At 37.0% G+C, this 15,317-nt stretch overlaps 1 protein-coding gene across 3 annotated transcripts; it reads right to left on the bottom strand.

The window, feature by feature from the left end:
- Nucleotides 1-3,444: 3,444 nt before the first annotated feature.
- Nucleotides 3,445-15,054, bottom strand: LOC120160916. 3 transcript variants are annotated; one of them, XR_005519459.1, is made up of 20 exons: nucleotides 13,465-15,054; nucleotides 10,998-11,083; nucleotides 10,552-10,887; nucleotides 10,376-10,459; nucleotides 9,876-10,253; nucleotides 7,574-7,634; nucleotides 7,090-7,222; nucleotides 6,829-6,965; nucleotides 6,498-6,740; nucleotides 6,162-6,409; nucleotides 5,857-6,081; nucleotides 5,538-5,759; nucleotides 5,356-5,409; nucleotides 5,205-5,270; nucleotides 4,955-5,095; nucleotides 4,811-4,864; nucleotides 4,628-4,687; nucleotides 4,121-4,522; nucleotides 3,814-4,036; nucleotides 3,445-3,687 (listed from the first exon to the last, which is right to left on the bottom strand). XR_005519459.1 is itself a non-coding variant. In XM_039171229.1 (19 exons), exons 1-19 carry the CDS (start codon nucleotides 14,744-14,746, stop codon nucleotides 3,869-3,871), a joined length of 4,338 nt encoding a protein of 1,445 aa, XP_039027160.1. In that variant the 5' UTR covers nucleotides 14,747-15,054; the 3' UTR covers nucleotides 3,445-3,868. The 3 variants fall into 3 exon arrangements, 2 of the variants coding, with proteins under 2 accessions (XP_039027160.1, XP_039027159.1); XM_039171229.1 differs by having other exon boundaries at nucleotides 3,445-4,036; nucleotides 6,871-6,965; XM_039171228.1 differs by having other exon boundaries at nucleotides 3,445-4,036.
- Between the last annotated feature and the right edge of the window lie 263 nt (nucleotides 15,055-15,317).

A 15,317-nucleotide genomic window follows, 5' to 3' on the forward strand; every position in this document is an offset into this window, starting at 1 on the left:
TGGAGGGCCGGATGATGTAACCGGTGTAACCGGTTTTTAATCCGGTAAAAATCTGGTCATCCAATTTTTTAAACCCCAGACTGGATTTTTAAACCCCATACCAAATTTTTTTCCGAATAAAAAACCAGTTTTTTATCCGGTTTTTAATCCGGTAAAAAATCCGGTCGTCCAATTTTTTTCACAAACCGGTTATACTATCCAGTTTTAAAATATCCGATCCGGTTTAAAAAAACCGGTTTTTCCAAAATCCGATTTCGGATATTTTTTACGCAAAATCGGATATTCGGATTTTTTGTGCACCTCTAGTCGTTGCCAAGGAGTAGGGTTGCACAGAAGTCGGATTTCAATCCGATCCGGATCGGTTTTTATCCGATCCGGTTTTTTCCCATAGAAAAAAACCGGTTTATAAAATAACCGGTTCGGTTTCTAACCGGTTTGGAGGGCTGGATATCCTAACTGGTGTAACCGATTTCGGTTTTAAAAAAACCGGTTATAAAAAAACCGATTTTAATATTATTAAAATTACATCGTCATCAATTGCAACAAAGTTTACGATAATTGAAATACTTAAATACTTCCAAGTTTGATAAATTCAAATACTTAAAAACTTCCAAGTTCGATAAATTCAAATACTTAAAAACTTCAAGTTCGATAATTGAAACAAAGTTTACGATAATTGAAATAAAGTTTAAAAATAAACTACATTGCCATCTCTTCTTCATCATCTTCGCCTTCTTCGTTTGGAGGGGATATTCCAAGTTCGACTTCTTCAATGTGTAAGTTTGCTTCCAAATCGGCATCAATTGCATCTTCTAGGGTGGTGATATGTTGCTTACGAGCCGCTTCATCCAAATAATCCTTTAAATAAATGCATACTTCCACCGACTCGGGACTTAGTCTTGATCTTTGTTGCGATATAACCCTGCCACTAACAGAAAAAGCGGATTCCGAAGCTACCGTAGAAGCTTGGACGGTTAGTAAATCACGGGCCATGGCGGCTAGAATCGGAAATTGTGCTTCCTTTTCTTTTCACCAAGCCAAAATATCCAAACTTTCAAACTCTTCTAATGTCATTTTTGATAGAAAATCGCATGACATGTAATTTCTCAACTCGCTACTTGGGGTGGTAGTACGTGATCGTTTGGATTGGAAATTTACAAGAGTGTTAAAAAGATTCAAATTTATGTTACTTGGACGTCTACTAGATGATTCCGCATTCATTCTCATTTGATCGTGTATTACACTACTTGATCTGTATTTAGTCAAATAAATTGCAAACATGTCTCGAAAACATTTGTTAAAATAATTTATTTGGTTTTGGACAAAGTTGGGTTCATCATCGGTTAGATTAAAAGCAAACGCAATTTGTTCAATTAGTGTTTCAACCCCGCCAACATTTAACGTTGGGTTTAAAGCGGCGGAACAAGTAAAAATGGGGGGAATCTCCTTAAAATATTTTAAAAGTTTTTCCTTCATTGCAAAGCCAATTTCTTGAAAAACTTCGGTTTCAAATTCAAAGTCATTTAGTCGAGTAGCCAACAAAAATATTTTATTAAGAACCAACGGGCTAGTAGGATAATAAACACCGGATAAAAAAGTTGTTGCATTTTTAAAAACCCCAAGCAAATCGGTTATTTTGGCTATAGTTTCTCAACTCGAATCCGGATAAATGTTTGGGACATGACCCATCTCGAAAAGCCGATCGTGAAATATTTGCAATGTTTCCCTTTGCCTTAAGGCAGTATGCATCATCATCCAAGTTGAGTTCCAACGAGTTGGACAATCCAAATTAGGACTCAAAGCTTTTTTATTAACGGACTTACAAAATCGTTTATAATCATTTAGTCTTTTGTTGTTGTTACAAAGAACCAATTTTATCATTGTTTTAAATTCTAATCTAATCGGCTCAATAACCTCCAAACCGGCTTGCACGGATAAATTAATTATGTGTGCAACGCAACGGGTATGAAAAAACGCACCGTCTAAAATCGGTGAAATTAATATTTTCAATCTTGGAACCGCGTTTGTATTATTCGATGCATTATCAAAAGATATAGAAAAAACTTTATTTTCTAATTTATAAAGACAAATTACACTTTTTAAAAGTGTAAATAAATTAGCACCGGTATGCGGCTCACCGAATAATTCAAACGCGATTGTTCTTTTCATCATTTGCCAATTATCTTGATCTAACCAATGAGACGTAACGGCTAAAAAAGAATTTCCGGTATTATGAGGGGAACTCTAAACGTCACATGTAAGCGACACACCATAACGGTGTTCTTGGAATCCTAAAATCATTTTTTCCCTCGCCGTACGCCACATTTTTATAGCATCTCTTCTAAGGATAGTACGACTTACTTGAGTATAACGTGGTTGCATTAGTTGTTGAATTGTTGTCGTGAAATCTTCATCATCAAAGTGATCGAACGACAATGCTTTTGTAATCACGAACTTTGTAAACGCTTCTCGTAATTTTTCGTTGTCGTAAACAAAAACACCACCTTGCGGTGTAAGATTCGATTGACTAGGATCCAATCTTGAGCGAAGTGTCTTGCATGATTTTGTCAAATGGTTCTTCAACGTTGTGTTTCTTTCCGATGCAAGCAACTTTAGACAAAGTTTACAACGCGTCCTCCTCGAGCCATTTGACATCTCACATAAATCGTAGTGATCCCAAATATTTTTGTTTCGAGTGTGTTCGATCACTCTCACGACTTCAAGGTTTCCCCTGACGGAATATTCAACCGTGTTACTCATGATGAACAAAAAATTACAAAAATAAGATTTGAGAGATGTTTAGGTGTTGTGTAATAAGATTTGAGAAAGTTGTAATCAACCAAATACATCCCCAACCTATTTATACATGTTTAGGGTGGTAAAATAGTAATTTTTTAAAGAAAAAAAGGATCAAAAACGGTCACAAAACCCCCTCCAACGGCTATATTAACGACTAGTTTTTTAAACCCATACCGATTTTTTTTTCGGATAAAAACCGGTTTTTTAACCGATTTTTTTCAAACCGGTTTTTTATCCGGTAAAAAAACCGGTCTAGGTTTTTTTCCAGACCGTTTAAAATAACCGGTTTAAAAAAATCCGATCCGGTTAAAAAAAACCGGTTTTTCCCAAATCCGATTTCGGATATTTTTTTCGCAAAATCGGATATTCGGATTTTTTGTGACCCCTACCAAAGAGCAGTGCATTCAGATAGTGTTCCTGGCTGACACTAATGTTGCCATGAGCATTTATAACCAACGTGAATACCATACAATATGATTCCATGGAAGCTGTATATTCATGCAATCACAGCCTATGACAATATATGGTACATTATAAAATTTTCTGTTAAATTTCACCACATTCCACTTGATATGAAATTTGTCATCTAGCACAAACCATGGTAAGAAAACAGAGCAGCAGGCAGTGCCAAACGAGTGGAGATGATGCATCAAAATCTCTGGTTGAGCAACATTTCTTTTGCAGGTTAATGTTAAAAACATTTACAACAACTACACTAATACACTATACATCAGACTCAGCACGCACAGTTGGGCCATTTTTTTATCAATAAGTGAATCTTCATTTCTTTGTACCCAATCCCTCACTGGCAAAACATGATGGAATGAAATTCTCACCCACTGTACAATTACTCTGAGATATACAACAAATGATATGCCAAAACTTCCCCATCTCGAGTAACTTGATGCATGATGCGCCTCTCCTCATATAACATCAACCAATCAACATCTCACCACTCAACTGCCTTCTTAAATATATACCTCAGGTTCCGCACAGAAAACAGTATCAAGGCATAGATGGCCATCACCTTTCATAAGGCAAGTGAAACACCTCAATGTATTGACAAAGCCTAACCATTGTGCTCCAATTGTCCATCAGAACAAGCATCCTGTGGGAGCTGTTTCTCCTTGGGAAGACAGTCGACAGGAACATAACAATATCCTTTCGGTAACCGCGAATTCTTCATAGATGCTTCATCCGATGTCATTACCAGCTCCTTTTCAAATGTTTCAATAGGCTGAGATTCACGTCAAGGCAAGCATCAGTCAAATTCCTGTCTGCGAAATCATCAGATAGAGAATCTAAGTGCACAAAATTATACCTTCCTGGATTTTGAGTTCCATTCTGCATTTACCAAAGCATTACGAGATGCAAGAGAATATCTATGAGGGATTTGCCTCCCAGAAAATGGCACCCTCTCTGTTGGCTTCCGAACAAAAAGGCTTAGGGAAGTGGAGCTGTCATCGGTCCTTCGATTATTGTCCATAGGCACAGGAACAACCTTCACTAGGCGCTTCACTGAAAGAGTACTATCGACAGTTACATCATCTGATCGCATTGCTTCGCTGCATGATTTGTTATCATCTGTATGGCCCTTGAGAGAAGTTGTTGCAGATTCTGAGCTAACATCCGGATGAGAAAAAGGACTATGAATAAGCACTGAACGACTGGCATGCTCTCTTTTACAAGCAAGTATTTCATGTGAGCAAAGAACCAACTCCCGCTGCAAACATTCACAATTTACAATCTCATATTTACTTGTATGAAATAGAAAAACTAATAGCAGCAGTCGTATCCGCAAAACAAGAGACTAAATTAGAAAAACAACCTTCAATTTTTCACGTTTGATGATTCTTTCACATAAAAGGCGTAATCTCTCCAATTCAACCTGTATAGGAGAATCCAGGTAAAAAAAATGCAATGACCACACAATCCATACAATAGCATACACACCAAAATTATTACATAGCACATATCCAAGCAACCCAAAAGTTGGCAAGAAAGTCTTTACCCGAATTTGCTTCATGTTTTTCAGCTCCTCGATTCCATGTTTTTGTGTTTCAGCCTACGGAAGTTATTGAACAGAAAGAATACAGGAAAAATTGCATACAACAAAAAATTCAGTAACTTTTCAAAGAAATCAAAGTCATCAAACCTTTGCTCTCTGTTCTACACTGTGCTGTTCGCAATAAGCTTTGTGATGCAATTTGCCACCACCAAGATTCACATTCATACAGAAGCCAGCACTTCTAGCACAGGAGGGATGGAAAGTGATCTGACAGTGACCATATCTACACTGCAAAGAGTAAAACTGCAGTTGCTTAGCTACAAAGTATGTTAACTGGAACAATTTCAATGTAATATAAGCACTTTTTACAAAAAAGAAAAGAAATTATATATCTCACCTTAATGCACGCACCATGCTTGCAACCGCATATACAACAAACGTCAACTCCTCTTGAAGCCATCTCCTGACATTCCATTCAACAAAAATTTAAATAATATCTATAAAACTCTATCCAAGTAGAAAATCTAACGCTTTACACATATACATACCATTCCTTCGACAGGATTAACTTGTCCCCTTCTGAATGTTGATTCAAGAACCCACTACAAAATAATAAGGAAAAAAATCACTTCATTTCATCGAAAAGAGATGAATATTAAGAAAAAAACCACTTCATTTCATTTCATTGAAAAGAGATGAAACGTTATCAAAACAAGATAGAGAAAATCACCTCAGCACAGAAAGCATGTACCCACTGGCCATCCACAGATTTCCTAAAAGCACCAGTTGTACCACCACATAAGCCACATTCAACAGCAGGATAAGGTTTCTCCCAAAAGTTTAGAGATGGAGCTCCAGAGGGTCTAAATGAAAACAATTCTTCACATAGTTCACAGCGCCAACGACCTGTAGATTCTTTAACATTGCGATAGCAATCCAAGTGAACTGCAACCTGTGAGCAGAAGGGATAAATCAAAATTCCAAACAGATACATTTAAAATTTCTCATTAAAGAAAGAAAGAAAAAACAATGGTTTTAGGACAGAAAACCTTGCACCCAGAACAGACTAAAATAGGATTTAGCATTGTCTCAGATCGTCTGCATATGTCACACGACCTAGGATGTCCTTTAGAAAAATCTGTCACTGATTGAGCACTATCAGAGTACTTTTCAGACGAAATCCTTGGGACAGCATTCCTAGAAAGTGCATCTTTTGCACTTGTCTGAGAGTTAATGCCAGATCTTCCAACAGAAGCATTCGGCTTCAACACATTCTGCAAAGAGAATATAATAAATTTTATCCTTATTTAAAAGCAAGAGAAAATATACAGAAAAAAGGATTCATATGAATAACCTCTTGATGACTAGAATCTTCCAAGCCATCTTTTCTTGATGATGAAATCCTGGAGGAAGCAGCTACAGCAGCAGTATCAGCGGCCAACACTGCCTGTGCCTCCTTATGTCTTCTCTCTTTGCGGCCCTGCTTCTTTGCTTCTCTTAGCTCATAAAGATATTGATTAACAAGCACAATATCCCATATCTTTGTCCTTGCTGTTTCGACCTCCTGTGGTAGACTTTTAGCAACCCTAGAAACTAAATTATCTGCAAGCAGAAAATCACACAAAATGCAGGTTATAGGCCACATCACACACATACACAGAAAGAACCCTAGAGTAGAAACAGTGATTACCAGTAGCATGGTTTCTTGCAACTGCACTGCCCAGTAATCTATGCTGATAATATATAATTTCCCCTTCTACCTCATCCTCGGGAGAAAATTTGATAGCTCCCAATTTGCCGGCCTTAACTGACAGCACTAAATCATCAGATTGACAACTCTTTTCATTGCACTTTGAATGATCAATTTGGTGACTGCAGCAAACACTAGCATTTGAAGATGCTACCAGGCAAGAGAGATCTCTCTTACTTGCACCTGCGAAGTGCAACTTATTAGACCCGCCCAAAACGACAAGCAGAAAGAAAGAAGAAATTGCAGCCTAAATAATGAGATGAAAACTTGCCATCGAACTCCTTTAAGGTGTCCTTTTTGCCATTAAGCTCACCCACTCTATTCTTACAAAGCATCCCATGGTGCATCTCCAGCATTTGCTTCCTTGTATAGGGGTGAATGTAAAAATTAGAAAATTCTTCAGTTCTTCTGCAAAACAGAATTATTAAGAATCAGAAATTATCTCATCAAAATAGACAGGAAAATCTCCTGTGAACTATAAATAAAAAGGATACTGGTTTAACAAATAGATGAGGCTTTTCGCAGAGTTTACATGAGATCGGCAATAACTGGATTAATCATTGGACAAATGGCATTTCCTTGATCTTGTTTCTTCTCAGGAGTCGTTGCCCTCTCTGATTGACTCCTTCCATAAAGGCTGTCATTTAAGAGATCAGTTGAAATCCCTGTCCAATTTGTACAATTTTAAGTTATAAATACAATCCCCATCAGAATCACAAAGAACGACAATTAGAATTTTTGGGTAACACATGCCAGACTGAAACTTTTGGGTAACACATGCAGGAAAGAAGTACAATATTACATAAAATGCTAAACATTAGTTCTTTCAAGAAAACCTTCGGAAAGAAAAAAGAACTCTTGGCCCACTGTAAACTGATTTCAACAAAACTATCTCCCTTGGAACTCATTCACATTTCAGAACCAAAAGGGGAAAAATGATATTAAACCTTTTCCCTGCAAATAGCTTGACCAACAAAAAGGGTATCACAGAAAGCAAATAATTCAACAAAGAATACCTTCCAATTTGTGAAAATGACTCTCCAAAGGGTCCTTGTAACCATAAGGGTTGACTGAATTCTACATAGACGAGGAAACATCATTTAAGAAATGGAAGAAAGCGTTAAAAATAATACATGGACAAAAAATAATGTAACCTATAATACAATACCTAAAGTAAACAAACAACACATGCAGCACAGAAGCATACTCCCAAAGCAGTTTCTTCTTTAAATATTTTGAGTTCAGACATTGAAAGATATCCACAGATCACACACAAATTTTTCAGAGTGAAAGCTGAAAAGAGGGAGAAATTAAAACACTAGGGCACTATCTTACACATCATAAATTCATGCTTTGCACCTCTTAGTTCATTAAAAGATGTTTCCTGATTATGCTTGGTACAGTTACATGAGCACACCTTATAAGGCAAAGGCTGAAATTGTTCTCACATGACTAAGAAAATCTAATCATGATCAACTTCACTGAAGATGAAGCCTTCTCCCATCATTTATAATTTCTTAATGTTAATTAATAACATGGATTAAAATATTGGTTTTAAATGCATCACAAAAGGAACACTTTCAAATTTTTACAAATTAAAGGAGGGCATGGTTGATCAACTCTCTGAACAACTGGCACAGATGAGCATTGGTAAATAAAAATAATTGTACACAACTTGACTCAAACAAGGATTGGTGAACAAAAAGAACTGTGAAGGGAAAAATAGATTCGTAGGCAGCAACATAACTGTGCCCAAATGCCAGCTTTAAAAGAACTTTCTAGAATCATTACATAAACTATACAACGTTTTGTAACACAAATGGCCCACACAACTAAAACATATTTGGTATAGGAAAGGAATATCTAAAAGCTCCATAAATTCAAAATCAAAGCATTAGGTAAAAGAAGGCTTTTATGACATGAGATCCTAAGACAAGAAACAAGAGAACTGACACTTACCAAAGGGAGGCATAATCTTAGCTTTAAAAGGCACAGGGCGTTAAATACAATGGCAAGCTGTGCACTTTGTACACTTGTGAGATATTTTGACTAGTATAATCAGAGGTTCACATGCATGTTAAGGTGTAGGATGTGCATCGCTAGACGCTGTGAATAGTCTTATAAAAGTGGGTTCACAAGAAAACTAAAAACACTAAATTGAATAGATAGACCGAAAATGAAAAGAAAAAAAAGAGAATAGATGGAGAAGAGAAAGGCAAATCTGGCAGGTGTGACAGGTAGAGTGTAACGGTGGCCTTGGAAAGCTCCGATTGGTGGCATGATGCTGTGCTGGTGGTGGAGTGGTTACTGCTTTTTACTCTTTTCAAAAGAATGTAGGGAGGTTTGGGGTGCTGGGCTGGCAGAGAATCCTTTTTTACTAAAAAACCATTTAAATTTTATTAAAATAATTAATAACCCATTATTTGTTCCTATTAAACTTCTCCCCCCCAAAGCAGCTGAAACGCACACCTTGCGCCCCTTCAGAAAAGCCCCAAAGCGTGTGCTTGGTAGAGCTTTCCGTTTTGCGCTGCACCTGTGCCCCCAAAGGCGTTTGGTTCGGTGCCCACATGCACCTAGCACCTTAGGCACACCTAGACACACTTTTTAAAACTAAGGAATCTGCTACAATCTTTTAGGGTTTTTGATATAAATTCTGCTTAGAGTTTTTATTCCATGCATCCATTTAAATAAGGATCAGTCTCGTTACATAAAGAGAAAACCTATTCTTAAAAGGAAATAGATAAACAAAAATAAAAAGCATAAGGAAAGAAATAAAAGTGTAACCTAAACCTTAATTAAATAAGGCAAATTAAGGTCCTTTCCTAACATAGATTTAGCCCATAAGAGAATCCCTTGTGCATCTAAACCTACTCCAGAAAGCATCAATCCCCTATGACATCAAAGAAAATAAATTCATAGTTATAATATACAAATGATATTGATGGCTGATGGGAGCGGAAAACATAAGCGATATGCTCAAAAGGAAGTGGCACTTCAAAAATAATCATTGTCAAAGATTAAAAATATCTAGTAAACTGGAAAAGCTCCAGCAGTATAAAACATGCGCTCCAAAGATGGAAACTAAAAAGTCACCTGTAAGGTTACTAATGAAAAAGTAGTACTCTACCAGATTAGGTAAATTGTGAAGATACTAATAATAAAGAAGTACTCAAGGAATTTATACATACAGCCATTATTAGCAAATAGAAGTAAACAGACAAACTCAAATGCAAAATTCAACCGAATGATCAATTAAACTTAAAAGACAGCTGGCCCAAAAAACCCTTCGAAATGAACATTACTGATTTGCAATATTACCTTTCCAGTGGTACCAAGAATGGATACTTTACTTGAATCATTTGTTTCTTCCTTAGCAAGCAGATCGCAACTAACTTCATCCATCACTACCCCAATATCATCAATAATTTCATCAGAGCATATTACTTTGTTATCCCTCAAATTTTTTACATTGTTCTTGGTTCTTCGAGGAGGCATAGGCTTAACAGCAGCAAGATCTGCTATGTCAGACTTGGATACCATTATATCATCAGAAATATATGTTGCTTCAATCTCATCCTTCGATGAAATCAAAGATTTCATATTAACTTTTAAATTTTTCTGGGAAGAGACAATATATGCATGATTACTAAGCCATTTCACTATTTTGCATCGCAGGTCAGGTGACAAGCTATCATTCTGAAGAAAGAAAAACCAAAAATAAACATCAAAGAAAATTAAAGATGAAAGCACCAACTGAGGACTGAAACTGCTTTCCGAAAACAATTGTGAGATAAAGAAACCATGATTACAGGGATTACATTTAATGAAGCACTCAAAGAATCAGCCGAGAGTCCAATCTCCAATGCTACATCTTTTACATTGACTTTCCCTCGGTCAATTAGCTGCATAATTTGTAGATTGTAAGATCAAAAAATCCAGAGATTTTAAAACATGGAAAAAATATTATAAACCCATGGATGACAGGATCAGATACCTTCTTCAAAATCATTGCAAAATTAAGGGAGTTACATGGGTTATGTTCGTCATCATTGCTCTTCCCCAACAACCCCACATCACCCAGCTGCTGTGTCTCACCACATTCTGATGCAGCTTGGGAACTTGATCTGGTACCAGGAGCTTCTATGTCCACTGCAATTTTATCTCCATTGCTTAGGCTAACTTTTGAATTTTGAGATTTGTCCATAGATTGCAGATGAAGTGGGTTGGTGATAGAAGAGTGGGTGCCAGAAGCAAAAAGATTTCCAAGTGGAGGGGAATTGCTGTTATCATGGATTTCCGAATGCTTAGAGCAAAACACCCGTAATTCGATCTGTAGAAAGAATACAGAGCATTTATGACAATAGAACCTCAAAATATGAAGAAAGTAGCTGCTATTAAATAATAACAAAAAATCTGACAGGAAAAAGAATTGATACTTGCATTATCACACCCATATCTTCCCCAAACTTCCATCCTATGCCTGGCTTCTCTTGCACATATAGGATGGAATGAGGTTCTGCAAGTTCCTGCAAAAAACACTAACATCCATCACAACCGGAAGCCTCATAAAAGAATCAGACTTCCAAGAATATTGATAAATGGAGAACGAAACATGTCAAGACAACAGATAGCTCAGCATTGAAGCAAGGAAGGTCTGTCTAACCTTTGTGATAATTTATTTGAGATAATTTTTCATTTATCTGAGTTTTCTCTTTTATAAAATTTGTGCCCTTTGATAAACGATTAAATGTTTTATGGGCTAAAAAGTATTAAAACAAAAAACTAAGAAATTGATATTTTGGACATAAGTTAATACCATCTATTGAACTACCGATTTCCCACAACTCAACAACACATGATAGTATAAAACTATTGGAACCTCGAAAGTGCTAATAGATTTTGACTTCAGAAAGTTAATCATTTGAAGTCCATTATCATTTGCTAACCCAAGAAGGTAACTGATAATCGGATCTTCAAGGCACCCAAGCAGTTGTCACAAGGCAAAGGAATGAAAAACCACTGCTGGCTATGATAAAAAACAATTAAAAAAAACGTTATTCTTCCTTACCATCAACATTGGGCATGGATATGCCAATAGAATTCCCTGCCTACATAAAGAGACCAGATGATTTTCAACAGAAGGCAAGAACACCTCAAAGTAATTCTATCTGGCATTGCCCATCTCTAATCCAAAATATTGGAATGATAGATTATTCTGAGTAGTAACAAGTACGTGAAACAAGATGAAATGGATAATATTTTCATGACAACTTCCTTCCACTGCTAATTAAGCATTGATCAGCTGCAATCACCCTTACAACTTCATCCAAAGTCTACACAAGGTCCAAGCAAGTCGATATCAAAAGGGAAGAAGAATAATCTAATGTTCTTGTAAGTACTTGTATATGACAGTATCCCTAAATGAGATCTCACGCTTGCTTCAAAAGAAAGAACCCCAAAAGTCGTCAGCATATAAAGCATTTGAACTGTCCTCTCTAGTTTCTTCAATAAATATTTACATAATGCACAAGTTCAAATTTCAGAACACATTTTCTAAACTAAGCAATAGCCTCTGACAGAAAAAAGATGCTCTCGGGTAAACCTGTTAATCTCCAGGATAGTAATATTATCAGATGAGGAACTTTCTATAAAGGTTTTTGACCAAGGAAGGAATCTCAATTCTCAAACTACCTTGTTTCCTTCTTCATATACTCTCAGAAAGTTTCCAGGCCAAACAATATTAAATTGAAAGAGAGCAGAAGTGACACAAATGATAATGGAGGTTGATACACAAGGAAGTTGATGAATAGCTTCCATCAAGCATTCTATTTTTACAAGTTCCCTTACCAAGTAATTTATGGCCATAAAACAGATCTAATTCACATTTTTATAAGAATAAAGCCTGGAATGGCACACCAAATAAGTTGCACGTATGTTACCTCCCATGAAAAAAAAAGAGAGAAAGGAGAGACCTTTAGATAAATAAGAAGGATTCTAGAAACAACTATTCTTAATCAAATTTTGCCAACTTCTGCACCATGTGGATCTAAATCAATCATAGACCTAAAGGTGCCAATAAACATGAAAAGCTAAAACGCAGGAAGTTTAAGAACCACATTTTTTTAACAAATCACTTGTATCGCAAGACCCTAAGTGGCCATGCTTCTTGTTTGTACACAGAATATCACTTTCTGATACAACTGCCTTCACTCTTAGTATTGTTTCTCAAATAACTTAGTCCATTCCCCCGAACTGCCATCGATGATAGCAGGGATGGTACCTTAAAAAAGGCAAGTAGTTGTAGATATTCTCTCCACCAGAAAACCCTCATGCAGATATTAAAAAAGAAAACCATTCTAAGTCAGTGTGAATAATTGCTGCACCAGATATGGAAAGGGATGAAGTACCCAATGCATAGAGAAGAGATATCCCTCGTATCATCATATTGCATGGAAGGTGGCAAACGATTAATGCTTCCCATAAAGGGCAAAAAGTTTTAGATAGGTTCTTTAATTTGATTAATCCAACTTGCTTTGTTTCAAACACTTAACAATTTCAGCCAATAAATGCAAATTATTTGTAAAAGGTCATGCTCAGTGCTGGAAATTATCTGTTTTAACAAAAAATAAAAGGTAAAAAAAGGTTCTTTGATAATAAGAAGCATAAATAGAGGTGACGCCATGGATTAAAAAAAACCCTTATTTTATTTGAACTTTTTGAAGTCACTACTTATAACACAACAAAATAATAGCCATTATTCTTGATAAGAAGCACTTCGAGTAACACATTTTGCAGTTGCAAATCTAAATAAAAAAAAATAGCCAAACATTTTATAAAAAGATACCCTCCTAGCAGCAACCAAAAAAGAGAGACAGAATGGTAAAAAATAAGGTAGCAACAAACATACCATGACTGCACCGAACACATGCACCGAACTTCACCTTGCATACATTACAAACTAATTTCTTTCTAGTGTCGTTTATTCCTCCCACATTAATAATTGGTTCCATCTTTTTCAAGTCTTCTATATAAACCTCAGGCATCCATTGTGAACAAAACAAGTGAGCAAACTCCACAGAGGCATCATTTCCATCATTCTTTTGAATAGGCTTTAATGCACCACCCTGCTTCGGACAAAGAACACAAGGTTTCACCGTACCACTGCCATCATTTCCCTGCTTACACCAAGAACAGAGCCAAGAACTATCTACATTATTTTGCACCCCATAGCACTTTTGATGAACAGAAACCTTGCAAGAACTACAAACAATTAATCTGTTTGATTCTTTTCCGGTATCACCTGTGCAACAAAAATTACATAAAGATGAATTCACATCACATGGACATGCGATTAATATTTTCTCCAGCCCAGCATCCTCTCCAACAAGCTTCCGCTTCTTCGAAGGTCGCTCTGAAGTTAACAATACCCTACTCCTAGAACCTAAAAGCAACTCTAAACTACTAGTTGAATCTGGAGCAAAACACAACTCTGGTTCCTTCAGTGAAAACTGAGCTTGCGTTGCCCGGCTATCAATTTCCATTAATTGCCCATCCTCAACCCTGAAGACCTCCTTCCCTTCACAAATATTGCCGTGCTCATTCCTAATATTAAAATTCTCTCCACTAATCACGCTTACCTTGTCGTCCACTTCAGTATCCAAATTCAAATTCGCAGCTGGCTCATTTCCAACATAAGGAATCATAAAACACTTCTTCCTAGCTGCTAAAGACCTAAATGGGGTAATATCAGACAAAGCATCGATATCCGGCAATGTGAGGTCCCTAAAATATTCTTCCGTTTCAACCCAAATACTGGCTTCCCGCGCCTTTTTCCCCTGCTTTGATGACTTCTTATCTGCTCCTGAATGCGACTTTTTATGTCTCTTCCTACTATCAGTCTGCTTCAATAAACTAACCAATCCACTGGGCAGCGTTGGCACGCTCAACACGGCAACAGAACCACCTTCAGGAATATCAAAAGGTGAACGTTGGCTAAGGGCTTTCCGTGCCTGAGAAAAGAAATCAACACCAATATCATATTGCTTCCCGGAAGTCTCGGGCTGGGTCAACGGACTCCGACTAGAAACCCTAGAAATGGGGCGGCAAGGCTTCTCCTCGGTGCCGCAACCTCTGTCCGCACCCCTACCCATCATCTTCTTCTTCTGCCGGTGGTATAGGGCTCCGGTCATCACCGACGACCACCACAAGCATCCGTACCGCCAAGCCCTTCAAAATCCATAAAAGTTGAACCCTAATCCTATATCCACCCCTCGGAAAAACATAAAACCCTAACCCTAAAAATCAAAATCAAAATTCCGGAACCAGTCTTTTCGGGAGAGAAATAAAAGAAAAGGGAATGGCCATAGAAATGGAAACCGAAGAGTATAAACTCTGCGTCTAGGGTTAGGAGGGTTCGGATCCGATTTAGGTGTTGCGTTGTCTGCTTTTGGGAATTTCGAAGAGAGAGAAAGATAATGAGTGGGAAAAAAATACAAGAAAGAGAAAGATTCGCGTTTTTTGCAGGCAGAAAGGGACGGTTCGTTTTAGGAGGTTTTTTACTTTTTGTTTTTGTTTTTAAGTGGCGTTTACATACCATGTACTCTCACCATACCTGCACTTGCATCTTTCACCACGTGCTCATTCTCTATTGGATTCAACGGATAAGATTCAATCTCTTACTAGATTCCTCTTTGTTAGTGCCTACTTACCAATTAATTTTAATTTAAAATTATTCGACTTTATCACTCCATTCTATACCAA

Source organism: Hibiscus syriacus, unplaced genomic scaffold (assembly GCF_006381635.1).
Source record: "Hibiscus syriacus cultivar Baekdansim isolate YM2019G1 unplaced genomic scaffold, ASM638163v2 tig00111394_pilon, whole genome shotgun sequence".
Lineage (NCBI taxonomy): Eukaryota > Viridiplantae > Streptophyta > Magnoliopsida > Malvales > Malvaceae > Hibiscus > Hibiscus syriacus.

Excerpts from the sequence above, each read along its gene's own strand:
- LOC120160916 (XM_039171228.1), bottom strand. The coding sequence starts at position 14,746 with ATGACCGGAGCCCTATACCACCGGCAGAAGAAGAAGATGATGGGTAGG. Across the intron at positions 6,741-6,828 it reads CACCTTAAAGGAGTTCGATG|GTGCAAGTAAGAGAGATCTC; the intron begins GCAAGTTTTCAT and ends TGCACTTCGCAG. Across the intron at positions 4,037-4,120 it reads GGAACTCAAAATCCAGGAAG|CCTATTGAAACATTTGAAAA; the intron begins GTATAATTTTGT and ends CGTGAATCTCAG.